At 41.2% G+C, this 27,024-nt stretch overlaps 1 protein-coding gene and 1 pseudogene across 1 annotated transcript; both read right to left on the bottom strand.

Moving 5' to 3' along the window:
• Positions 1 to 284: 284 nt before the first annotated feature.
• On the bottom strand, positions 285 to 2,319 carry LOC143859466 (uncharacterized). Its single transcript, XM_077370167.1, has 2 exons — positions 445 to 2,319; positions 285 to 326 (listed from the first exon to the last, which is right to left on the bottom strand). The coding sequence occupies exons 1-2, from the start codon at positions 2,317 to 2,319 to the stop codon at positions 285 to 287; spliced, it is 1,917 nt and encodes a 638-aa protein (XP_077226282.1).
• An 11,188-nt stretch (positions 2,320 to 13,507) lies between these two features.
• LOC143859467 (N6-adenosine-methyltransferase non-catalytic subunit MTB-like) lies at positions 13,508 to 19,006 on the bottom strand (annotated as a pseudogene).
• Positions 19,007 to 27,024: the final 8,018 nt, after the last annotated feature.

Raw genomic sequence — 27,024 nt, forward strand, 5'->3', positions numbered from 1 at the left:
TTGATGTTGCCCATCTAATTTTGAATGCAACCACTTCTCTAGACTCCCATTTGGCATGAACTCAAGCACGAGAGCTTTGAAATCATTACCTCCAAAATCGATGCTTGTACAAGAAGTTATGATCTTCACAAGATTTCGGTGACGAATGTTTCTCAATGCGTTGCATTCAGCTATGAAACTCTTTGAAGCTCCCCTTAAGTGAAGGTTGAGTACTTTGACAGCAACAACAGTTTCAATGCGACTGAGGATTCCCTTATACACTGATCCATAACTTCCCGTGCCTATCAAATTGGCTGAAGAGAACCCATATGTTGCCTTAAAGAGCTCTGCATAAGAAACGTTTAAATGCCGACCCTCCATAGAAGATATGGAAGATGGTTTCTTGCTTGACTTTCTTATCCAATAAAGAGAAGCAGGGACACACAATAAGAAAATCAAACATACAACCGCACTTACTACTAGGATGATTACTCTAGAAACATGGGCTTTTCCTCGTTTGTCATTAGCTAGGACTGGGCATGTAGGCAACTTTAATTCTGGGATACCACCACAAAGATTATCATTTCCCGTGACTGAAATTGCACTGGCATTTCCAAAGACCCCTTGTTTTGGTACTTCACCCTCAAAATTATTGAAAGACAAGTTTAGATATTGTAGAAACTGAAACCCCTCTAGATATTTTGGAATCTTCCCTGAGAAGTTATTGTATGAAAGATCAAGGACTTCAATGGATGTTAAAGTAGTAAAAACCGATGAAACATCTCCTCGGAAGGCGTTACCCTGAATATGAAGTTCTCGCATGCTCTTACAATTTGCAAGACTGCTTGGGATTTCACCAAACAATTTGTTCTGAGAAACATCCAATAGCTCTAGAACTTTCAAGTTACCCACTTCTGAATGGAGAGAGCCAGTAAAGAAATTTTGAGACAAATCGAGTGCCATTGATAGCGAAGAAAGGCCAATTATTTGTTTTGGTATCGTACCTGTAAGGTTATTTTGTGAAAGGCTCAATCTTAAAAGTTTTGTACAGTTTGCAAGAGATAGAGGTATGCTTCCTTGCAGGTTGTTATATGGTAAATCGAGGTCGGTCAATTGAGTAATATTTCCGATATTGTATGGGATTTTCCCGGACAAACTATTACCACCCAAGTAGAGTTGATGTAAGTTCTGGAGCATCCCAATTGAAGTGGGAATAGAACCAGTGATGAAGGTTCTATATATACCCAAATGATTTAAGTTGATGAGATTCCCGATCTGACTAGGGATGTTACCAGAAATTAGGTTTTCTCCTACTGACAACCGAAAAAGTTGAGTTGAGAGATTGGCTATGGAGTTGGGAAATAGGCCAACAAAATGATTTCTCTGTATGCACAACCAATTTAGGTTACTACAGTTGGTCAAAGAAGTGATAAATTTCAAGTCATCAGCTCTACCAAGGCCTAGGTAATTACAGCTGAAGCTAAGTACTTGTAGATTCTTTCCCCATCCAATATTTCCAGGCACTGGTCCGCTAAACTGGTTATCATTCATTTCAAGCCATACAAGACTTGAAACATTGGATAATGAATTTGGAATGTGTCCGGTAAATTGATTGCCTGATAAAAGTAGATATTGGAGTTTAGGAAGAGAGAATCCTATGTTGGGTGGAAGGGTTCCGTGTAACTGGTTATCTGTCACGGCAAACTGCTCAAGAAACGAGAGATTATTATAAAAAGAGGAAGGAACCGTACCAAATAATACATTTTCAGAAAGGACGATCCATTTCAAGTTATTAATTCGGGCCAGGTCATCTGGGATGTGTCCCACCAAACTATTTCCCCTTAAAAAGAGACGGATGAGAGATGAAACGTTCCCTAGTTGAGGAGGAATGCTTCCTGTAAGATTATTAGGACCCAGATACAACCAGGATAGCTTCGGTAGAGTGCTAAGTTGGATGGGAATTTTCCCTGTCAACTCATTGTAATTCAAATAGATGACTCTGAGGTCCCTACAGTGGGTGAGATTGGATGGAATTTCCCCTCCCAAGGAATTATGGCTCATATTAAGATGTCGCAGTCTCAATAGACGGCCAATATCTTGGGATATTTGGCCATTGAAGCTGTTTTCTTGGAGGTGGATTTCCTTAAGGAATGTGAGGTTGGATATGGCAGGAGACAAATAACCCACCAATTTCTGCCCACTAAGGTTCAATACAGTGACCCTTTGATGCCTCCGACCGCACGTGACTCCATTCCACTGGCAGAAATGAAGAGTATGATTCCATGATAATAAGGCTCCAAGAGGATCACTCACACCATCCTTGAAGGAGAGCAGAGCCATTCGATCGGTTTCGTTTCCTAGTAAGGTGGTGGTGGTTATAGATTCTGAAAGTAGTACATTCATAGCAAAGAAGAGATTTAGAGAGAGTATAAATGACCAAAGCTCCATGCTGGTTGAAGCTCTTCTTGTGCTGAGGAACAGATACACCATTTTTTTTGTCTGCCCATTTTCATTTCATCTCACTAGACCTTTATGTGGAATTTGGACTCCAAATTTCAAAGTCTAGTATTTGGTTTTTTTCCCTTCAAGGCGGTCCAAGAAAGTCAACTTTCAATTAAATTTCTGTACTCTCAACTCCAGTCCAAAAAATTTCTCTTTATTATAGTGATTGGTGATGTAGCCATCAATTGACTTGACCTCGTCAATCCCTTCAATTATAACACTGCCCGTTCCAAGCCGGCCCAGTCGGTTTTTGGCTTTTAAAATAAATTTTGAATCCAAAACTGATTCCCGAGTCAAATTGTGTTTATTTTTAGTCCAATGTTCAGCTTTGGACTCAAAATCCAAAACATAAACTGGCTTAGAGAATTCCATGACTAACCATTTGTAGTTAATGAGAGTTTGCATAGTGTCAGAAAACGTGTCACATGGTGTCTAGGCATTAGAGTTACTAGTTAAGTCTCTATTCGTTTTGGATATTGAGAATTGGTTTTTAGACCAAAAACTGATTATATTTTGGACTAAAAATCAATTCTCAAAATCCAAAACGAACAAGACCAAAGTCTTTCACAGAGGATCACTTCTTATACCATCCTTAAAGGAGAGCCGAGCCATTCGATTAGTTTCGTTTCCTAGTACAGAGGAACCCACACACACTCTCACACGCTCCACACGCACACACCAAAATCAGGTGGTCACACTAACTGACCGCGCAGGAGCGCCCCTCCATACCGATCGAAAGCCACCACTCTTTTTGGCATGCACGGTGGGACACGATGCATTGCATAGCATTTAAATGGCACACAATACATGACGTAAAACTACGGCCCCTAGTGTTTCCCTGAATTATAGTGACTAATGTTTCCAATAGTGATGATACACATGATAAAGTGACTTCTAACCGGGAAAATCCTTTGTTAGAGGAAAATCTAAATAACGCTATGCATACTAGAGAGTCTCCCTCATGTGGACGAAGCCCTGACGTGCATATGCCATTTCAGGAAGTGGAAGCCACCCTTAGGAAGCATATGGACAGGAATTCCCATGAGTTGTCATAAATGGTAGCTCGCCAAATTTCTGAAGTGATGAGGTCCTTTCAGTCCTCTAGCGAGATTTTTCTAAGTAGGTAGACAAACTGTTCGGTTTTCTATCCGACAAAATGGTCCCAATTGCGCTAGTACAATCACCTCTCTAGCACGATAACAAACCTGTCCTGTAGCTAACGTACTGAGGCTGTGCTTCCGAGTGCTCCTACTAGTTGGAGGGCAGAATTAGGTTCGTTCAGGTCCAACTTTTATCTAGACTGAGTCCTAAAAATGACCGAGTCAACAAAGTATATAAAATCTTGAGTGTAGGGTTTCCATTGCGGGATAATTAGGTACGTCTAGATCCTTGTCCAACTCATGACCGAGTCTACAGAAAACCCACCAGTCTCAAACGGAATTAGGTTCGTCCAGGTCCAACTTAATCAGTCAAATATTTTCTGAGTTTCCTACACTCGCCCAATAAAATCTTTGTATCTTTGAAGAAAGACAAACAAAATCCCTTCAAAGAGGGTTATAAGATGTATTAGCAACATGGGGAATCTGTGGATCATTTGTTCATGCACTGTTCTTTTACCAGGATCATATGGAGATGTATCTTCCTGAGGTTTGGAATCACTTGGGTCTTCCCAAGAACTATTAAGAATCTTTTGAGTATTTGGGGGTTTGTGCCATGGAGAAAGAGAGGGAAATTATTGTGGAATGTGTGTTTGCTAGCTACGTGGTGGGTGGTTTGGAAGGAAAGAAACTCTAGGGTGTTTGAGGGTTTGGCCAAATCACCTTATTATTTGTACATGCGGATTATAGCATTGGTCATATCATGGGTTAGATGTCTTCCATCCTTTCTTTTTGTATCGTTCTTTGATCTTTGGGAACATTGTAGGGAAGTGTGCTCTAGTAGTGAGAGGAAAATTAACATAGTCCAAAGATGGGAGCCTCCGATGCTAGGAATGTTGAAATCAACTTTGATGGTGCTTTTTTTGGAAACCCGGGTCCAGCGAGGGTGGGGGGTGTTTGTCGTGATGAGTTTGGTGAGATACTTTGGGCTTTTTCTGGTCCTATTGGTGTGTGTGATTCTTCTTAGGCGGAAGTCAAAGCGGACTATTTTCGGATCAAGAAGTTGAGTAGGGGAAGTCTTGGACCATATTATTGTTGAAGGGGATTCATTGAATATCATTCGGTGGTTGAAGCGTGGTGTAGCTCCTCCTTGGAGATTTTTGGCGTTATTTGATGAAATTGAGGATTCTGTTGCGGGTTCGACTATTGTCTTTAATCACATTTGGAGGTCGGCAAACGAAAAGGTGGATGTGTTAGCCAAGCAGGGAGTTGGGAGGGAGAGTATTTTCTGGTTAGATCATCTTCCCCCATAATATAATTTTGTTATTTTTGTTGTATCTTTTCTTCTTCTTCCCTGTTTCTTCTTTCTTGTTTTTGTTCTCTGGGTTGCCCCTTCTCGGGTGCTCCCTTGTCATTTAATACAAATCAATACAAATCGCTATTTCAAAAAAAAAAAGATGTAAAGAAGATGTACATAGAAGTCCTATATCCAAATCTTGTTCAAAGGATGAGAGGAACAACTGAAGTTGATTCACTCTTTTAAGACGTTCCAAATAAGTTTGAGTGTCGCTTGGTTCATTTAGAATGGTTTAGTAACTCATATATATATATATAGAGAGAGAGAGAGAACATTTCCTACACACTTGTGTAGGTAAGTTACCTACACACTAGCTTAAAATACATTGGGGGCCCACATTGTTTGGGTGATCCAAACAATTCATTTGAATGGTGCTCACATAGATAGGGTGTCCACAAAAAATCAGATCCATAGGATCATCCTAACCATTCAAACTATGGAGGCAAAAAATGGACTAATTTGTGAAGGTTTATACACGTCCATTTTACCTCCACAAATCGTAGGGTTGGGATGATCCTATGGATCTGATTTTTTGTGGACACCCTATCTATGTGAGGACCATTCAAATGAATTGTTTGGATCACCCAAAAAATGTGGGCCCCCACTGTATTTTAAGCTAGTGTGTAGGTAACTTACCTACAAAAGTGTGTTGGAAATGTTCTCTCATATATATATATATATATATATATATATGAGAAAAGGGTTCCTGAGGCTAACCCCATATAGCTTATATGAGGTGGCGCTCACAAAACATAAGGGGCCCACATTCTTAGGATGATCCAAAGCATTCATTTGAAAGGCTCCATTGCATCATCCTAGCCCATCCAAAAGTGGAGGGCAAAATGGATAGACACATTTTGTCTACAAATCTGCCCATTTTGGCCTCCACTTTTGGAGGGGTTAGGATGATCCAATAGAGCTGATTTTTTGTACACACCCTATCAATGATGGGGCCTTGCAAATGAATGGTTTGGATCATCTAAACAAAGTAGGTGCCTTATGTTTTGTGAGGGCCACCTCATATAAGCTTATATGAGGTTAACCTCGGGAACTTTACTCTCTCTCTCTCTCTCTATATATATATATATATATATATATGAGGAAAATGATTGTGAGCTTGAAGCTTATATAGCTTATATGAGCTTGAGGGCCCAAACACATGGGTCCCACATTTTTTGTGGTGATCCAAACCATTCATTTGCAAGGCCCCATCATAGATAGGGTGTGTACCAAAAATCAGCTCCATTGGATCATCCTAACCCCTCCAAAAACGGGGGGCAAAAATGGGCAGATTTGTGGCAAACGGTGTCTGTCCATTTTTCCTTCCACTTTTGGATGGGCTAGGATGACCCTATGGAGCTAATTTTTTGTACACACCCTATCTATGCAATTGATCTAATCTCAGCTTATGGCCAAAGTTATATATCATCAAGATCGAACAATAAGGGGCGGATTTATCAGTTCCCTAAGTTTTGGGTCCGACATGGGGGCATGGGCATTCATGTATAATTGATACCGTTGATCTTATAGACCGTCAGAAAACTTCCCTCGTAGCTCTGATACCAATTAATTCAGAGGAGTTGAGGAGAAGCACTTTTAGGATAAGGGGCTAGGATCATCCGATCAAAATGGGTTCAAGGGCAATGGAGCACGGATGTGAACGTTGATCAGTTCAATGGATCCAATCACTTGTCCCTGGTACATTTCGGCATGAAAACCAAAAATGGTTTCTACACACAAGTGTAGATAAGTTATCTACACACTAGCTTAAAATATAGTGGAGGGCATATTGTTTGGGTGATCCAAAGCATTCATTTGATGGGCCCTCACATAGATAGGGTGTCCACAAAAAATCAGCTTCATCCCAACCCTACGTCCATTTTACCTCCACAAATCGTAGGGTTGGGATGATCCTATGGAGCTAATTTTTTGTGGACACCCTATCTATGTGAGGGCCAATTAGATGAATGCTTTGGATCACCCAAACAATGTGGGCCCCCACTGTATTTTAAGCTAGTGTGTAGATAACTTATCTACACTTGTGTGTAGAAACCTTTATCTCAACCAATATTATATATTATCCAACGCTCTGGCCAATAATTTGGGAGGCCCAGATCATTTGACACATCGCCATATTATATAGTAGGGTCATAGGTATAAGAACCATGATACTGTGTCCCCACCCCAATTTTTAGCGTGGGATTATTCCCTATGTCATTAAAAAAAAGATAAAAAAAGAACCATGATGCTAATTATAGGGGTGCCACTCGAGCCTGATTCAGTCGGTTTGTGACCAACCTAACCGAAGCAGAGGTCACATGACTCAACCCTAGCCCGACTCAATCCGAACCCCAGGTTGAGGAGGGTCAACTCTAATCCAAACAGCCTTTAAATCTATCAACCCTAGCCCAACCCATCTAGCCGGATAGAGGGTCTGGTTCGGCTTGGTCGCGACAAAAACAGGAAAAAAATAGAAAAAAAATGTATATCAGGGGACCAGGGTCAACTCTAACCCAAACAGCCTTTAAATCTATCGACCCTAGCCCAACCCATCTTATAACCCGATAGAGGGTCGGGTTCGGCTTGGTCGCGACAAAAATAAAAAATAAAATAAAATAAAATAAAATAAAAATAATATATATATATTAGGGGACGAGGGTCAACTCTAACCCAAACAGCCTTTAAATCTATCAACCCTAACCCAACCCATCTAACCCAATAAAAGGATAAAATGTTGGGCTCGGGTTGGTCGTGACAAAAACAGAAAAAAAATATAAAAAAATGTATATTAGGGGACGAGGGTCAACTCCAACCCAAACAGCCTTTAAATCTATCAACCCTAACCCAACCCATCTAACCTGATAAAAGGATAAAAGGTCGGGCTCGGCTTGGTCGTATGTCAAATTTCGACACGGATACGAGTTGTCAGACATGAGGACATCTAAGAATCTAAATATGGTGAAACGTACATACATATAAAATTACTAATTATTGTATAATTTGTAACAATATAAATATGGTAATCATTTAACAAACTAATAAATCTCAACTATAATCTAAAACAAACATGAGATAATCAAATAACAGCACATTCATCAATTTAATCTAGTTATCTTCCGTCTCCAATATACAGCTAGTAAGGGAGACCAATATGATATAATGAATATAGCATTGGTCCTATTGGAATAAGAGTTTGTTTAGAGTTTTAGGTTTAGGGGAGGGGAGGGGATATAACAGCAAATATTATTTAACGAAGAGTTAAAAGAAGAGTTTATAATAAAAGAAGAGTTAATGATAAAAGAGGCATATACAATATTCTATAATAAAGTAGAATATCACACTTGACACGTGTGGACCCCGATCTGAGGATACGGTGAGGGAACGGGTCCCCACACCATCCTCTAGATCTCCACAACGAAAGGAGAGCTCTACCAAGGAACTCTCGAAACTGTTGCCACCTTCACAGCATAGCATGAGTGGCGATATAAAAAGAAAGAGATACATCCTGATCCGGAGCCAGGGCTCGAAACCAAGATATATCTAAAAATAACTCAGAGTCGCCATCCATGGACACGCCATGGAACCAAAACAAATGCTCTGTTTGCAATGGATAACCAGAGATACAAAAGGTCCGTGCCTGGTGACGAATGGAGAAGGTCCGAAGAGCACCCCCAATTCGCCCAAGTGCGAACACTTGGTCTCTTATGCCATTTTCATTAACTCCGAAGAAGTTTGGGTAAAAATCATGTGAAATGAGAACAATCCTCAGGAGTCGTCTACCTAAGCATGCATTTCCTGAGAATACAAATAATAAACACACATAAAATAAAATGAAAGATGTGTCACCTAAGCATAGCTAGGTTATGAGTGACATGCCTAATGGGTGTCTAAGTTCTAGTGTGGAAACACATGCAAGCTATAGCTAAAGGTATAGGATCAGTATAAGAAAGCAAGAAAAACACATCAAAATATAACACAACAAATCCTAAGACTCTAAACGATTTAGCCCGAGTCCTCGGATGGTCTGGTATTCATCCAAAGAAGCCTACGTATCCCCGCCTCCACGAGAATCAAGGCAACGTAGTTCTTTGCACCTATTCTAAGCTAGGATGCCTAAGACACTTAGACCTCTATCCTAGATTCGATCTAAAAGACCGGACTAGTTATTAAAGTTTCTTGTACGATTATTTAAATTCCAGTGAATTGTGGATTTTAGGACACCCTATAAGCCCTAACTAAATGCAGATTAGCCCTAAGCTAATGCAGGTGGTTCCTACAACCTATGTGTAACTAGGCTGTATTTCCTAAAGAAAACAAAGGGTTGACTAACGCATCCTATTCTAGTCATCAGTCGGCGATGTGGATCGCCAACTGACCGGACGGAGGCGCTCCTATAACTCTAGGACAAAACCCTAACTCTAAAACAAACACACAACAAACAGACAACAAATCAAAGACAAAAACCTTACTCTAATACTCTCTATCTAAGACAAAGTCCTAACTCTAGAGGAAGATTTTTTCGAAAAAACAATGTTTTGGAAGATTTTTGTTTTTTTTTTTTTAAAAGGGTTAAATGATTTATTTACAAAATTTGGCTGGACCTGGGATAAGAATCCCAAGCTGCACTACGTACCTCGTGAAAGAGGATCAAGTCAACGTAGTTCGAAACGAACTCTCAAACTACGCTTCTAAAAGAAACACTCAACACTTTAGATTTTTTTTTAAAGGTTTTTGATGTTTTCAAATGCTTTTTATATGCTCTTATATTTTGATGATTAGAAATGCGTTAACACCCTTTCAGCTAAAGGGGATCCGATAGAAGAGCCTCCTTACCCACCATATCGCGGTAGAGTAATATAGAGGGAAACGGGATCCCTAAAGCTAAGGGGAAAGAGGATGAACGAGAACTAAAATTCCGATACGAGACAAAAGATCTCAAAGAGATGACCAAAAGCTGAAGAGGCTTAGCCAGCGAGGGAAAACCCTAAATAGACGAGAGATGAAAAACCTTCTAATCCCTAAGGGAAGACTTCTAAGCAAAAGGGACAGACAAGAACCCTATAGGAAGAACTACGGAACAATCAGCCACTAAGGAAGGGTCCTAACTAGTTAGACACTCTGAGAGAAGGAAATCCCTTAACCTGCGAGAACTCTAAGGCAGGAAGGGAAGAGGTTGGCTCAATAAACGTTCCATCGTTGCCCCTGGAATGAATAGGCAGGGCAACTAATAGACCGAGTTGGTCTTCAACTAGTAGGGGTACACGTAGGGGAGGTTCTAAGCAACGAGGCTTGTCCTCAGAGGAGAGCTGCCTAGCGGGACAAATCATGACCAAAGAATATAAAGACACGAGATAGCAGAAACAGTGTAGCGCCCTCAAACTCAAATCTCCAATAATCAAGACCTCATAAAATTAATTTGAAGAGTGTAAGATAACCCCGAGATTTTCAAAGGCATAGCAGCTAAACCTTATCCCAAAATTGATTTCCACATACAACTTATCAAATAAAAATGCATGTAGTTCATAGCAAACTACTGACATGGAACCCATAAATTCAGCCATATGACGAGCAACGATATGAACACCATCAGACCTTGATATTTCATTGAACACCTACTAGTGATATGAACTCGGATACCCTTTGGAGTTGAAATACAAATCGACTAGGAACTATATGAGTATCACATCAAACACAGTAACTCACGCAACCTATGAATAGACTGGTAAATTCAAGGCCCTGCAATGCTTTTACAACCACGGCATGGGGCAAAGTATCAAATCTCAGCTGGAACGAAATGAACATCAATTATTATGCACAAGAACCATCTGAGCAGTAAATTTAAAACCAATCTAAGTAGAGAGTTAAACATTCAGACCATGAAAATGACAAGGAAATAACTCAAATGAAATTACCTGAGATGAAAACATGAGGTAGGGAAATGAGATCAAATAGTGTATACAATCAAACCCCCGACACGGGGTCTCTTGTGAAATCAGATGATACAAGTATCATCTGATTTCCTACATCAATTATGCATACATCACTTCACAATCCATTCACCGCAGAATCTTATATTTTCATCTTGCATTCAAAGATCAAATCAACATCCAAATCATAGTGTAAAAATATAGGCCGCATATATGATAAATTCAAATCAAAGAATTTGATTCAGATTCACATCAAAGGGCAAAAAAAAAGTTGCAAAGAAATCAAGATCAAAGATCTGATCCAGATCCAAATCACAAAGCCAAATGGATTGCAAATATGAGAGATCTAAATTAAGAGATCTGATCTGGATCCAGATCACCATGCCAATGGGCAACGGATGTGAGAGGTCCAAATCAAGATTTTCTCGGCATCCAAACAGGCCTTAATGGTGAATAAAATTCTTTTTCAAACATGATCTGCAGAGAGGGTGATAAGATTACCTGATTGCAGGGATCAAGAGCCGAGCGGGGTCGCTTCTGCACGTCCCGAGATCCGCGAAAATGCCACGAGATATTGCCCAAAATCTGCGGCGCTTACAAATGGGGGTCGGAAATATTGGGAATGGGTTTTGGAGAGTGGCAGTGGGCGAAGATGGAGGAAAGGGGTTAATGGCCGGAGCTCCGACGAGCTAGCCGGAGAAGACGAAGGAGTGGTGGTGATTTGAAAATGGATTTTGGTCAAGAAAATGAAATGGGTTTCTATGGAGGAGGGCTCGAGCGAAATTCCAGAGGTGGATGGCTTGGAGGTGGAGATGGAAGATGAGAAGAAGAGGGTGAAGGTGGGTTCGGTTGTGGAAATATGGGTCCGGCCGGAGTCGATGCCGGAAAAGAAAACTTGCCGAGGCCTCTTTCTCTCTCTATTTCTCTCTCTGTTTCTCTCTCTGCAGATGGGTGTGAGAAAAAGATGAAGTGGGTTTGGGGGATAATTGATGGTGGCTGTGGGGATGGCCGGAATTTGGAGGCAAGGATGGATGCGGTGGTAGAAGAAGGGTGGCCGGTGGGAAATGGAGGCGATTCAGAGTGGGATTCCTAGCTGGAAAACAGGGAAAGATGAGAATAAAAATGGGTTTTGTGATAGGAATAAAGGGAAGATGGGTTTTGGGGTTAGAAATGGTGTGGGTGATTTGCAGAGGAGGTGGTCGATGGTGGTGGGGGAAGATGGGGTTCGATCGGATTCCGGTGGGTTGTGGCCGGAGAGAATGGAATGGGTTTTGGGTCGGGGCTCGAAGTGGGTTTGGTGGGTTTTGAAGTGGGTTTCAATGGAAAAGAAGATGAAGATGGAGGTGGAAGATGAGGATGGTTTTCGGTGGTGGAGATAGGAGGTGGCTGGCTAGTCGGATCTCCGGCAGAATCGCCGGAGAAGGAGGCCGAAATCCTTCTTCCTCTCTCTCTCTCTCTCTCTCTCTCTCTCTCTCTCTCTCTGTTTCTCCTCCTCTCTAAATGGAAAACCCTAAATCCTCCCTTTTCTGCTCTCGAGCTCTCCTCTCTCTCTCTTTTTCTACCAAAAAAAATGAGGCTCCCTCTTCCTCCTGATCGATTTTCTCTTCTTCTTTTTTTATAAGATGCGGTTAGGGTTTTTCATTGGATTGATCCTCACCCTTGGTTCTTTTCCTCTTAAGGGATGCGATCAGCCCATTTGCCTGCTCTTTTTTTTAGGGTGAAATAAACACCCCCTCGATCTGCAGATATAGCCCCCTCCTTGTTCCCTGGACAGCCCTTGATAGTGTGCATTCGTCTCATTTTCCAACGCCAAAGGGATGATCCTGCTTAGCAAAAGACTCCTAAAACTGAGCGTATATATGCTCACCCCCTCTTCCTTTTTAGATTGATATGGGTACACCTTGTCCTGATATTTCACACCCTTTTTGATTGGTTTTGAGATAATAAAGGGTTGGGGTGCAACTCGGGTTAAATTTCTTAGGATTCGGGTTTCGGGATTGCATCCGGTCTCGGGACATTTATTTGATTCTGGGGATCACTTGGGTTCTGCAGAGACTTCAAAATGTTCTGCGAATGGATAATTTCCGGATTTTTCAGGTTCTTTTTACAATTGGACCTCGATTTTTCAGGAATTTCAAACTTGGTTTTCAGGGCACTTCGAGAATCGGTTTTAAACACTTCGGGAATCAGTTTCAGGAATTTATTCGGTTTTGGGTAAAAGGGTTCGGTCAAAATGGGGTGTCTACAACACGGTACAAAATCGTGTTCACAAGCCCGTATGAAGTCTAACACTTCTAGCATTACATATAAAGGTGTCTAAAGGAGTGTTGACATGTGTGGACACGCTTGTTGCATCGGACACGACACGACACGACACATGTGCCGGTAATAAATTCAAAGTGCTGGCTAAATCATAGGTGAATTGGTAACTGCATCCAATCTTCGAAAAAGTCCATATTGTTTCGATTATTCAAATTTTGATGGGATATGGACCTAATCCCTATGAATGGGAGCAAACCTTATTCCGTGATTGTGCAGAGTGCAGACAATGGCATAAGAAATATAAACCACTTAAGAAATGTGTGCAGATTCTGGATTTGAAGGCCAGAAAACATTTTTAGGTGGCAAATTTGGAATCATGAATACTAACCATCAGGAGGTTCTTCACCAATAATTATGTCTGGGTCAATGTTGGCATGGATAACATGACTATCAGTGCTACGGCGAACAGTTCTTTTTATGCCCATCAAGCAGTGTTCCTAGTCCACAAAATGAGGCCACAAATTATAACAAGATATTTATCCATAAAAAAATGAAGATTATATGCACCAAGCAGAAAATATTAAGGCAATTATAACCAACCTTAGAGGGCTGAAACAAAGTGTGTGAATCATGCTGCGGTCCTGGAGTCGCATTCAACCTGTTTGTCTTCACCCAACATATATCCTCACATCTCCGAAATCCCCACTAAATTAAGAGAAAAAAATACCATACAAACAAAAAAGAAGCACATTAGAGGCAATGAAAGGATATATTACAGTTGAAAACATTACTGCATTCCAGCAGGGGGCAATGCAGTGAATTTTTTTTTTTTTTTTGGTCTGTATTATGTGTGAGCATAAAGTCCAAACTCCAAGCATCCATTTTCCAAAACAAATAAATAAAGTCCAAAGCAATGCAATGAAGTTAAGAGATGTTATCATGTTAATGCTATCAGAGATTTTCTTTAGGGTCCTCTCTTAGCTGTGGTAATCTAGATCAATACTCAATTCCGATGTAAGTGAAATAGTAATTTCTGTTAAGCGCAACTAACATACCTTCTTTAGGCACAGGCGTCCCTACTCAAGACCCACACCATCACCAACCCAAAGGACGATAAATGAAGGAGTGTCAGCAATTGCCTGAAAACATGGTAAGAGCAGAATTAAGACTTCAGAGAAAAGGCACAAGGTTATAAAATAATATGAATGGACAGCAAATGTTGCATATGTAATTATGTAAATAGATTTGAGAGAAAATAAAGACATCCACACCATCGCCAACACTGAAGCGAATAAACTTAGGACAAGTAAATGATGTACCTCAATTTTTAGATTTTGTATTTCTTTTGGTGTCCAGTACTCCATATGGTCAGTAACACCAGGAGCCCGATGGACATATTCCTCCCATGGGGATCGACAAGAATGACATTGAACTTGGTGCCAAAAAATTCCGGGGACAACACATGCTCGCGCAGGTCGCACTTGTAATACATGGGTGGGGATGCAGATTTGGCCACAATTTCATCTTTCCTCTGAATAAGTTCCCTCAGCTTTGGGTAATCCTCCACAACACTGGTGAGTTCTAGCTCCCTGATGAAATTGTGGTCGCATACCAGTATCCACAAAATTTTGGGAGTAGTCATTTTGCTCTCCCCTTGAAGGAGCTTTACCAGGGGGAGCACTAATCCTAGGTGGACCCCAACCCATTGGAGCATTATCATGAGGTACCTCCACAGCACTGGTGAGTTCTAGCTCCCTGATGAAATTCTGTGGTCGCATACCAGTATCCACAAAATTTTGGGAGCAGTCATTTTGCTCTCCCCTTGAAGGACCTCTACCAGGGGGAGCACTAGTCCTAGGTGGACCCCAACCCATTGGAGCATTATCATGAGGTACTCCACGTCCGATTGGTCCCATTATAATATTAAATCCAGGACCAGTTACACTAGGAGATACTCCTCTTCCAGGGCCAAGTTGATTAAAATACATTGCATGGTTTGGGCCGGCCAGTCCCCATATTAGGAAGGAATCGCGGTCCTGACAATCGAGGTGGTGGTATGGGAGAAAGTCCAGGTGGGGCAGCTAACATATTCATATCAGAACCTCGAGGTTCAGGCCAAACAATGGGCCCTGGAGATGGAGGAGTGAAAACCGGTACAATTGGTGGACCTGGAGCTGCGGACATGTTCGGCCCAATGGGCTGCATGGGTCCAGGTAGCAAGCCCAAGTGACCAAAGGAAGGTCCCACAATAGGCACTGGGATTACAACACATTGCCTGTCCCTCCCCTGAACGCTTCCTCTTTGTCCTCTCCAGCCTCCTATTCTTCCTTGAGGAATGCCCCTATTGAAAGACCCCAGTCCCTGGTTATTTCCAAATGGAGACTGTGAACCCCTAATAGAAGTCTGGCCTGCACTAGTAGTATGCCTAGAAGACATGTATCCAGACTCCTCGCTCCCATAATCGAGAGACTTGGGCCTGATCTCTATCACATCAGAATACTCATTTGTAGTTCCAACACTTGAATTTTTCACGCCTTCAGTCCTGGTTCTATCTTTTCTATACGCAGGTGTATCATGAAGCTTCTCATTATCCATTCTATCCCGTTCCATTCTATCATGTTCACGCCTCTGTGAGTCCCATTCCGTTTTATAGTCAAAATCACCATCCCCATCTTTTGCCTCTTTATCATTCCAGCTCTGCTGCCTTTTCCTCCAACTATCTTTAGAACCTCCCCAATCCTTATCTCTGCCTTTGGATCTATCATTTCCGTAAGCTTCTTTTTCACGTTGCCTCTGTTTGTGGCTAATGCTTCTTTCATTGTCAGATTGAGAGGAACCTCGATCAATTATTTATTTATTTATTTATTTTATTTTATTTTTTTTGACGAGAAAGCTGGGGTTAGGCAAGACCCCCACCAGAAATAAATAAAAACAAAGGAGAATGCAATATCCAGGCCCCAAGAGCCACAAAAAGGAAAACAAATTACAAATCAATAATAAAGAATAATATGAAAACAGAACCCCAACCACCAGGGGCAAGAGCAGGCAAATCCCCCCAAAACAGATTCAAAACGAATCAAGATAGCAGGATTCTTCAGGGGCCAACGAGATCAGGCCAATCTAGGATAGACTTGACCCTTTTCATCTGCTGCGATCAAGTCCAGCAACTCGGGCGACACAAGGAATGGAACAATATCAAAGCCTTTAATAGGGCAATGGGTCTTGGATAGGTAATCAGTTGCTGCATTTCCTTCCCTCCGTATATGGGAAATTTTCCATCTAGAGAGCTCGGCCAGCAAGGATTTGATATTACTTACAGTGGTAATACTTTTCCAAGGGATGGTTGATTTGCCTTGTATTACTTCCACAACGAAGAGAGAGTCTGATTCGATCCAAATATTCGAAATGTCAATTTCAAGAGCCAGACAAAAACCCCCTTCTCGATGGCCTGTAATTCAAGCCCGAAAATCTCTGCTAAGGAAACCTCAGTAGAGAACATGGATAGAAGCCAGCCATCATCGCTTCTGATTAGTCCCCCAATTGCGGCACCATTTTCTTCCAATGAAGCATCTGAATTAATCTTAAACTGGCCTGCGTGAGGTTTAGACCAGGAGCAGGATTTCTCATTGATAACCCGGGGGGAGAATTTGTACCCAAAGGTTGCAGCAGCACGAATATTCCCTTCAGAGAGGAGGTCATGGCAGTGTGTAGAACTATTAATTTTGAATCTGACTTCCTCTAGAATATTTCTAAGAATGAAGGTCTTATGATGCTTCTTGTTTTCAAAGATCCTGAGATTTCTCTCTCTCCAAATGTGATAGATAGTGGCTTGGAAGCTGATTCTCATAGCTTGGGCTAATTGACCTTTGCCTCCAAAATGCAGTCTAAGCCACTCTTCCTCAAGCACTAGACTACGAAGAGGCCTTCCCCTCCACCCAGCTCTCCACAAAATAAAATGCCAAACCCAAGCAGAATATCCACACCGGAAGAATAAATGATCAGTAGATTCAACAGCATGCAAGCAGAGGAGGCAGGACTTGTCATGAACAATTGAAACAAGGAAAGTTCTGTCCCTGGTGAGTAATCTACCCTAAATTGCTTTCCAAGCAACAATAGAGTGCCTTGGGATGTTCTCTTTGAACCAGATGGATTTAGTCCACGAAAAGACAGTAGATTGATGATGAATAATATCCCAAGCACTCCTCAGCGTGAAATTACCATCAGCATTAGGCTTCCAAATAGCATCATTTCGCCTTGAGTTTGAAAAAATGCCATTGTTTAGGAATTTTCTTTCCTCCCGAAGCGAATCTTTTAAGATAATAGGATTCCATTGGCCCTGGAAATGAATTTGGGAGAGGATTTTAAGATCAGCAAGCAAGAGATCAGTAGATTGCTTCTAGAAGTTCCGCTCCAGCCTACCATCAAGGTGCCAAGGCTGAGACCATAGATCTATCTCAGCTTCTTCACCAATGACATAACACATGTGATTTGCAGCAAACTCCCTGGCTTTAAAAATACTCCGAACGGACCATGAGGGTCTAGATGGCATTCTAGTGGTCCGAATATTTCTATCTTTACGAATCTTCTTGTAGAACCATCGGGCCCAAAGAGAATTTTGCCTTTTGATCAGATTCCAAAAAAAATTTATTTGCAGGGCCTGATTAACATCTCTGATATTTCTCAGACCCAGCCCGTCTTCGGATTTAGGCCTACATACATGATCCTAAGCCACGGTATGGATAGTTTTCCTATCCTCATTTCCCCCCCATACATAGTTTCTAAGACATTGAGCAATCAAATCAAGGGTGCTTGCAGGGATGTTGAAGGAGGAAGACCAAAACACTTGGTAAGCCATCAAGGTTGATTTAACAAGCTCCACTCTACCAGCCATAGATAATGTCTTTGCGGACCAACTCTGAATTTTCTTCCTAACCTTAGCCACCAGAGGTTGACAGTCCAAATTAGAGAGCCTAGAGGAGAACAGTGGCAACCTGTGGTACCGAATAGGTAGGGAACCTTCCTTGAATACAAATCTGTCAAGAATGGAGTTTCTGATGTGAGAGGAGGAATTCGAAAAGAAGATTTCACATTTATCCTTGTTGGCTTCCAGCCCTGTAATGTTAGTAAATTTCCTGAGGCACTTCAGCAATCCACTAGCAACCTCAATCAATTTCATCAGACTCTTGATGATGTCTCTCAATTTTCTCGGGGCTTCGTGACCTTTTAGTGTGCCTCACTTCCCTACCACTTCTATCTGTATTAACAGACCTCTCTCGACTTTCCACATCATCACGGCCACTATGTGCAAGGTCTCGTTGCTGTCTATATTTCTCAGTTTTCTCTCCATGGGCTCTGGAGCTCAGCCTATGGGCACTAGACTCAACATCCCATTTTATTTCTGACACTCCTCTGCTTATTGTCTCTAACACCTTCTGATCTTTCTTCTTGAGCCTCTGACATGCCTCTACTTTTACTCCTCTCTCCATCAACCCTTCTCTCTTCCTTCTTGCTTGATCTAGCACCCTTATCAATATTTGAATCTAAAGCCCTCCTTTTACTCTTTTGTGATTCAATTCTTGCATCAACATTTCTATCTCTAGAAGACGCATGCTTATGATCCAAATAACCACCATCATCGGCCTTTCTGACAGATTCGGATTCATCCCATCTGCTCCTCCAATTCCTTTCCCGTTCACGACTTCCAAGACCTCTGCCACTTTCCATCCTTCCTGAATACCTCGAATCCCTATCCTGCGCATTTTCAAACGAATCCTCCTCCAAATCCGGTTCCGTGTAACTCCAAAACAATTCTTCCAGTGCATCCATGGCATTTTAAACCAACTGATTAACCCACAAATAGGAAAAAAACCGTAATAAATAGATAAAAAGCCAACCAAAACCCTAAACAAATAGGAAAAAAAAATCACACCATCCGTCTAAGTGAAGACATGAAAAGGAAATTGATTCCTCTAGTCCAAACTAAAACCCTAAAGATTGTAACAAACCCAAGAAAACTGAAAAGAATTGATCCTACATATAATCAAACACTAAAAAAGAACTCAACCAACACCCAAAAAAAAAAATCAACCAAGACCCAAGTATGCGCGGAATGCGTAGTACGCACCGTCTCTCTTTCCTCCGGGCAATCTTTGCCGAGATTTATACGGTGAATCCGCGCCATATATATTGCGGCAAAAGAAAGGGAAGTGGATATCATCCTTGGAAATGTACTTGTCCCTTGGAAGCAAAAACAAACCCTTAGACAAATCAGAAGCTATCTGGAACATCTGAGTTGGCGAATATCCCATTATTGGAGACAAGGAAACTGCCCTGCGGATCAACTGTCAAAAAGGAATTACCCACATAAAGGCTTTCCTTCCATTGTTTTTTTGGCTACTCAAAGCCTCCTCTCAGTTGTAATTGAAGACATGAATGGATCATTGTATCTTAGATTGTAAGGGCTGAAGCCCGGCCTGTCGGCCCTTTTGTTCTGGCCTCTTGGCCCCCCTTGTTATGATTCTATCTTTTTAATGATCTGGTAGGGGTCTTGCCTAACCCCAGCTTACCTATCAAAAAAAAGAAAGAAAAAGAAAGGGAAGTGATGAGAATAGGGGGCCAATGTATCAGAAAAGGGAGTACGAATATATCATTTTCGAGTTTTTATATGATGAATAGCCTTATAGTCCTTATTTTTCAAAAAGTACCGTACGGCCCACAGTGTAGGATGATCCAAACCGTCCATAAGATGGGGCACAAAATCATTTCCATAGGTTGATCATAACCATCCGATCTATAGAGGGTTAGGATCAACCCTCTAACGTGCAGTCCCTCTATAGATCGGAGGGTTAAGATCAACCTATGGAAATGATTTTTGGGGAGCAACTTATTTAGGTTGTGGCCCCTCTAATGGACGGTTTGGATCATCCTATATATGGTGTGGGCCGTATGGTACTTTTTGACAAATAAAGGACTATAAGGCCTTTATCCTATATATATATATATATATATATATATATATATATATATATATAAGCCGTGGTGGTGCCACGTGTCAGCCCCTCTCTATCCAAAGGTTTTAAAATCCCAATTAAAGCCCAATTAGGGAGTCTTGGGCAACGCATCTCATTCTCTCCTAAATCGAATGCTCCCTATAAAATAGTAATTGATAAATACTAGAAAGCAATTAAATCTCATATAATTTCTCTCCCTCTTTATTATTAACGTTTCAAAGAGAAAGTGGAGAGAGAGATTTAATTATATTTAGTTTTAATAATAGAAAGCAATTAAATCTCCTTTATTCGAAAACTGCCCCAACAAACAATTCGTTTCCTCTTATGAAGCTTTATTTTCCACGCTTTCCAAACCCAAACGTTACACATGGTAGGCTTACCTTCTACACATGCTATGCTATTTAGGCCTGCTATATAAACACAAAAGCGCAAGATTTATTCTCCTCTATGAATCTACTAATTTGTTTTGTCTGGTGAGCCGTAGCATTTGGAAGTACATAGCATTTGTCTTCTTTCATTGTCTCTTGTTTTCTAATCTTCACTGTCTCTTGCATATGGGCTTTCTCGCTGATTTTGCTGTGGTCATTACTATATTTTAATTCTCACTGTCTCTTGCATTACCTTTCAAAATTTCCAATATACTTATGTAACTGATTTGGTCTTTTGATTTGTAGAATATTGCACCTCACAAATAGGATGAGATCTGGACCGGTTCAATCGGGAACAGGGAGAAACATGTGACTCCCGTCTATCCCTACCTTTGTATTCTAATAACTAAAAAACCTAGACTCCCTTCACTTTCGCTCAGCCGTTTATTCGACAGGGAGGTAAGTTATATGCTAAAATTTTAATTTTCTTCTTATTGTTTTTGTTTCTTTCGATCTTACCGGTTCTTTCATATCTGTCCCTTAAAATAAAAACCCACCATGATCTTGGGTTTGTATGTTGCTGTCTATTTTTTTGTAGTTGACTTGAGCCGTTGCTTATATGTAGTTGTTTATTATACATGTTCCAAAAAGAAAGTTACGTAATTTGGATGATAGGATTGAGATGTAGGATGTAGAGGTAAAAAAAACTACTTTTGTTCGTTCCTCTTTTTTTTCTACCGTATTTGGAAATTGGTTCATGATGTGCAACCATATTCTTCTTTGATCATTTAGAATTTATTATCTTTAATTCCTTCTGTGATTTCTCTGTTTGATTTTGTTCCAATGCAGGATGACTGTTCAAAACATGAAACTGAGGAATTCAAGATTCTAACTTTTGTGTAACCCACGGTGCTCTTTAGGTGTTACATAGGATAGGTTTTTTGTACCCAAGGTACAATGTTGGTTGCCATTGAAAGGTGTGCCTTATGACTACATTCCAGCTGTTATACCATATTTCAAATTTGTTTAGATGGTTTGTTTCCTTTTCATGGCATAGTTTGCTATCAAAACTGAAATTCTTGATTAGGATGTAACCTTCCTCCAACAAGTGTGCACATGCACGTGAACAGACCTTTGATTTGGGGATCACAATGTATCAAGGGAAGAGTTAGTCGCCCAGATCAGATGGGTGTCGAGTAAATGGGTGTCAAGTTGTTACTCAATGTATTGAAGTAATGTGTTTTTATTATCAATGGAGACTCAAATTCTATTTTTCTATGAGACGAAATTTATAATAACAAAAATTCATTAGATAGGATGTTGAAGAGAGAATGTTTATTCTTTGGTTGTTTAGGGTTTTTTTTTCATTTGCAAGTGTTGTAGTTAATTTTGTCCACTGGATAATCCTAACTCTTTGATCTATAGAGATTTCTTTATGGTGTAGTTTATCTATATATTAACGAGATAGGATCGTCCAATGGAGCTGATTTTTGGAGCACAGTCTATTAACATTAAGGCCCAACAACTGAAAGGTTTGGATCCTCAAACAAGGTGGTTTTCATTATATTTTTGAAATATATGCTCACCTACGGATTTCATTATACATCCAGCCCTCCCTAGACCCTGCAATGGCGGGAGCCTCGTGCACTGGGCCGCCCTTTTTTATGCTCACTTACGGACATATGCAACACAATATACACTGGGCCCACCTCACCTACGTGCATGCATCATATAACGCGGCTTTTTTTTTTTTTAAGAAAATTCACTGGGCACTTAATTCGAAGATCCAAACCATTAATTTGTTGAGCTTAAACCTAAGTAGTTTGTAACCCAAAATCATCTCAATGATCCCTGTGGAATGCCTGCCTGGCGTATAACTTTATTAACTTGGTCCAAACGAGTCATCATCTGATAAGTTTGGACTCTTGTGTAAACAAATACAAAATGGGTGTAAACAAATACAAAAGCCCCAAAATTTCTACCAGTCCATATCTCAGGGCTCAATATAAACCCCCAAAATTTCTACAAGTCAACTATGTCTTTGGGCTTAATATACCCCAACATTAGTCGTTGGAACTTGTTAGTACTCCGATCAACCATTGAATGCACCACATCAGACCAATTGCTGACATTTACTCCTAATCATTTGGAAATTAAAATTAGTGGCTCTAACTCCCCAAAAATTACATAACAAAAAGGTGTGGGATTATTGTCTATAGGGAGTGGGAATATCAATGTCAATCCCCTAAATATAAATATCAATATTGTCGAATTGTGAGCCCCTCATAAACGAGTTAAATAGCTAAAAAATATTATTAGAAAAAAATTCGTGCCAAAAGATTGTGTAAATGATCTAGTCTCAGCTTATGGCCAAAGTTAGTCACCATCAAGATCAAACAATAAGTATTGGGTCGATAGGGTGGGCATGGGCATTTACGTATAATTCAGACAATTGATCTTATAGACAAAACTGCCCACGTAGCTCTGATACTAATTAATTCAGAGGCCTAGAGGAGAAGCACTTTTTGGATAAGGGGCTAGGTGTCACACCCCAAACCCCACCCTGGGCATAGGACATGACAGCGCCGTATACCTACAAAGCAAGCCCTACAAGTATACAAGGCTAGCAGAAAATATCAGATCCAAGCATAAAAATAAGTTGAACTTAAAGAAATTTAGAAACATCTCTTACAGGGTTCACATAATACTTACTGTCTAACTGACCAAATCAAACTAAAAGATCTCCAAGGTTAAGCCTCGACTTCCTCGTTCGCCTCACGATGATCTAAATCTGAAAATGTTATAAACCACAGTCAGCTGAAAGTACATAATAAAGCACTACTCTAAATGTAGGTCTAAGCATGCCATGGTTCAATAAGGGTCAAATAGAAAGGTCAGAGCTGAATAATGTAAGTCTCAAACAGAAAGAGTGGGTATAATGATAATCGAAATAGCATATCAAAACAGAATACTGAACGGATGTGCAGTCGAAACTAAATAGTATCAAACAGTAATCAAAGCTAGTATCAAAATAGAAGTCAAAGCCACCATCAAAACAGAAACCAAAGCCAAAAAGGGTGTCCAGAATATCAAAACAATAGTCAATGCCTTCGGAATTCAAAGTTCAAAATGCAAACTCCACTTCGAGATCATCGGCTTAGTCCAAAAAGCAAGTTATTTTCACCCCGACTACCCACGGGTCCAAAAAGCAAGTTATTATCACCCCGATTGCCCACGGGTCCAAAAAGCGTGTTATTGCTTACACCGACCGCCCACGGTGTCAGAACTAGTTCCTAGGTTCACATACTTGTCGACAGGGTCAACGTTTATCCCCCATTGGCAGGATCACAGTTCTTATGTTCACATATAGGCTAATGCCCATGCCCCACTAATGGGGTCTTTTCTGAGTTCACATAACCTAAGCCTCTCAATAGGTGTTCAAAGTTCACACAGTTCAAAAGAAGGTATTCAAAGTTCAAAGTGGCACATTAGTTCCAAAGGTCCAGATAATGGATCCAAAATTCAGAGTCCAAAACAGATATTTCCCAAAGATTCAGGTGTCATATCAAAGGTTCGTAACAAACTAAAATAACTAAAGCAATGATGGTAACAAAAGCCATATGAGTCCAAACAGATGGTATCGAAGAGTTCATAAGGATAATCGTCAGAGCTCAGCAAAAGGGTTCTCTAAGAGTTTCGAAAGTTCACTTTATAGGTAAACTCAACATTATCGTGGCAAAGACAAAAATCAAAGTAATCCATATCGGTACAAAGCCAAAGAGTCAATATCGAAACAATATCATAACAAAACTGAAATCAAATGGTATATAGGATAATAAAAATAGCATGCTAGACCCAAGTGATAACTGAACTTGTATAGGTACAAATCGGAGGTACACAAACAATAACATATGTAATTAAAGATAATGGGTTAACGGTTCACCCAAAGTAGTACGTTTTTACGTACCTCGATGAAGGGTGTACTCAACTTTAATGTCATTGTCTGCCATAGCTTACCATATGTTCCAACAGATCCCAACTTCTGTCAGTCATCAATATTCCACGCTTTCTACATGCTTAGCTGACCCTAAAAAATTCCCAGAACTCAATCTCTTTACAATAATACATTGCCCTACAAAATCCTGGCTTCTCCAAGAATTAACATATGCTTGTAATAATGAAATACTTTCCTTTGAAAACAATAAGCATCATGGTTACTTGAAATAAGCGTGCCCATCCTAATTGAGATAGGGGTCTAAGGAGGATGGAAATTCTTGATTAATGGAAAAAAATTAGCCGTCCACTTTTCATAGGGAAAATAAAATCCTACAGCTAAGATCACTTTGTACCACCTTAATCGTCCATAGCTAAGAGGAGTTTTGTTCCATTAAGAAACTCTCCCAAAGTAGGCCCTAAACAATCCGATTAAGCGAGTTAAAAACTGCTATAAATTCTCATTGCTCTGAAATTACTTTACGATTGCCTCCTTTGGAAATCGAAAGTGGTAAATTTGCCTTGAACCATTTGATAATGACACTCATCACAAATTAAATTCTATACTTTTAAATTCAAATACCCTTTCTTTGATAATGGCACCCGCTAACTTCTTACTTTGGGGCCTGGTATTACACTAGGATCATCCGATCAAAGTGGGGTCATGCGCAATGGAGCATGGATGTGACGCTTGGGCCAATAATTTGGGCGGTGTTAGGCTCGAAATCGGTTAACAGATATGACAGTTACATAAGAGCCGAGCTGGAGGGCCCGAGGAGCTGAAGCGGGAGAAATAGAGTCCGGCGGGACTGTGCTCTGCACAGATGCAAACGAGGTCAGAATGACCAACCCGGAGTGTACTCCGGACAGGCCCTTCGACACTCAAGTCAGTATGAGCAGGAGTGAAGAGGAAGTTTAAGAGTGGTGGGTGAGAATTCAATACCCTGATTTATGATCTTTGAAGGCCCTTTTATAGGGGAAAATTGGGGTAGTTGGGGAGTTAATGCTCCAGGGCAGGTGTCGATCAGCTATTAGTTCAAGCTCACCTACTTTGGGGTAATTACCAAACTACCCTTGCTGACGTAGGGTCTGCGGTGGGTCCCCATCGAGACACGTGCTGGCAGCTAATGGGCTGGTCGGCGGTGGGTCCCCCTTGAGACACGTGTAGACAGCTAATAGGTTGCTGTGTTTTTACACCCCATTAGTTGCCCCCCAGTTCTCCAAGTTATTATGATGACTTGGGGAAATGAGGTAGAGTACATCTCTGATTGATGGTGGTCGAGGTTCGGCCTGTGAGGCAGTCCGGAGCTTGGAGCAGTCCGGAATCTAGAGCAGTCCAGGAATTGGGGCAGTCCGGAGTCTGGAGTAGTCCGGATTTTCAAACAGTCCGGAGAATGGAGCAGTCCGGAGCTTGGAACAGTTCGGATTTTCAAATAGTCCGGAGAATGGAGCGGTCCGGAGATTCAAACAGTCCGGATTTTCAAACAGTCCGGATTTTCAAACAGTCCGGAGAATGGAGCAGTCCGGAGCTTGGAACAGTCCGGATTTTCAAATAGTCCAGATTTTCAAACAGTCCAGAGAATGGAGCAGTCCGGAGCTTGGAACAGTCCGCATTTTCAAACAGTTCGGATTTTCAAACAGTCCGGAGAATGGAGCAGTCCGGAGATTCAAACAGTCCGGATTTTCAAACAGTCCGGAGAATGGAGCGGTCCGGAGATTCAAACAGTCCGGATTTTCAAACAGTCCGGATTTTGAAACAGTCCGGAGAATGGAGCAGTCCGGAGCTTGGAACAGTCCGGATTTTCAAACAGTCCGGATTTTCAAACAGTCCGGAGAATGGAGCAGTCCGGAGCTTGGAACAGTCTGGATTTTCAAACAGTCCGGAGAGTGGAGCAGTCCGGAGATTCAAACAGTCCGGATTTTCAATCAGTCCGGATTTTGAAACAGCCCGGAGCTTATCAGTCTGGAATTTGGCAGTCCGGCTTTGGCCGGACTGTTTTTTGTCGTTTTGCGAAACGCGCCATATCCAGTCCGGCCCAAGCCGGACTGTTTTTGTCGTTTAGCCATCCAGTCCGGCTTGGGCTGGACTGCTTTTTGTCGTTTTGCGAAAACGCTTCATATCCAGTCCGGCTTGGGCCGGACTGTTTTTGTCGTTTAGCCATCCAGTCCGACTTGGGCCGGACTGCTTTTTGTCGTTTTGCAAAAACGCGTCATATCCAGTCCGGCTTGGGCCGGACTGTTTTTGTCGTTTAGCCATCCAGTCCGGCTTGGGTCGGACTGCTTTTTGTCGTTTTGCGAAAACGCTTCATATCCAGTCCGGCTTGGGCCGGACTGTTTTTGTCGTTTAGCCATCCAGTCCGGACTGTTTTTATCGTTTTGCGAAAACGCGTCATATCCAGTCCGGCTTGGGCCGGACTCTTTTTCAGTCCGATTTTTTTTCGGACTGCTCTTCTTCATACGAGCACTTGCATGAATGTCCTTGGTCTTTTGGGGGTGCGCGCGTATTTTCTCTTACGCCTTTGTCTCGAA

Source organism: Tasmannia lanceolata, unplaced genomic scaffold (assembly GCF_043159265.1).
Source record: "Tasmannia lanceolata isolate RefF3 unplaced genomic scaffold, GAP_Taslan_0.1 ptg000029l, whole genome shotgun sequence".
NCBI lineage: Eukaryota > Viridiplantae > Streptophyta > Magnoliopsida > Canellales > Winteraceae > Tasmannia > Tasmannia lanceolata.

What these genes read in the sequence shown, in the direction of transcription:
- LOC143859466 (XM_077370167.1), bottom strand. Translation starts at nt 2,319, where the DNA reads ATGGCTCTGCTCTCCTTCAAGGATGGTGTGAGTGATCCTCTTGGAGCC. An exon ending in TCCTAGTAGTAAGTGCGGTT is followed by an intron (nt 327 to 444) that starts GTATGTTTGATT and finishes TTTCTTATGCAG; the next exon opens with AGCTCTTTAAGGCAACATAT.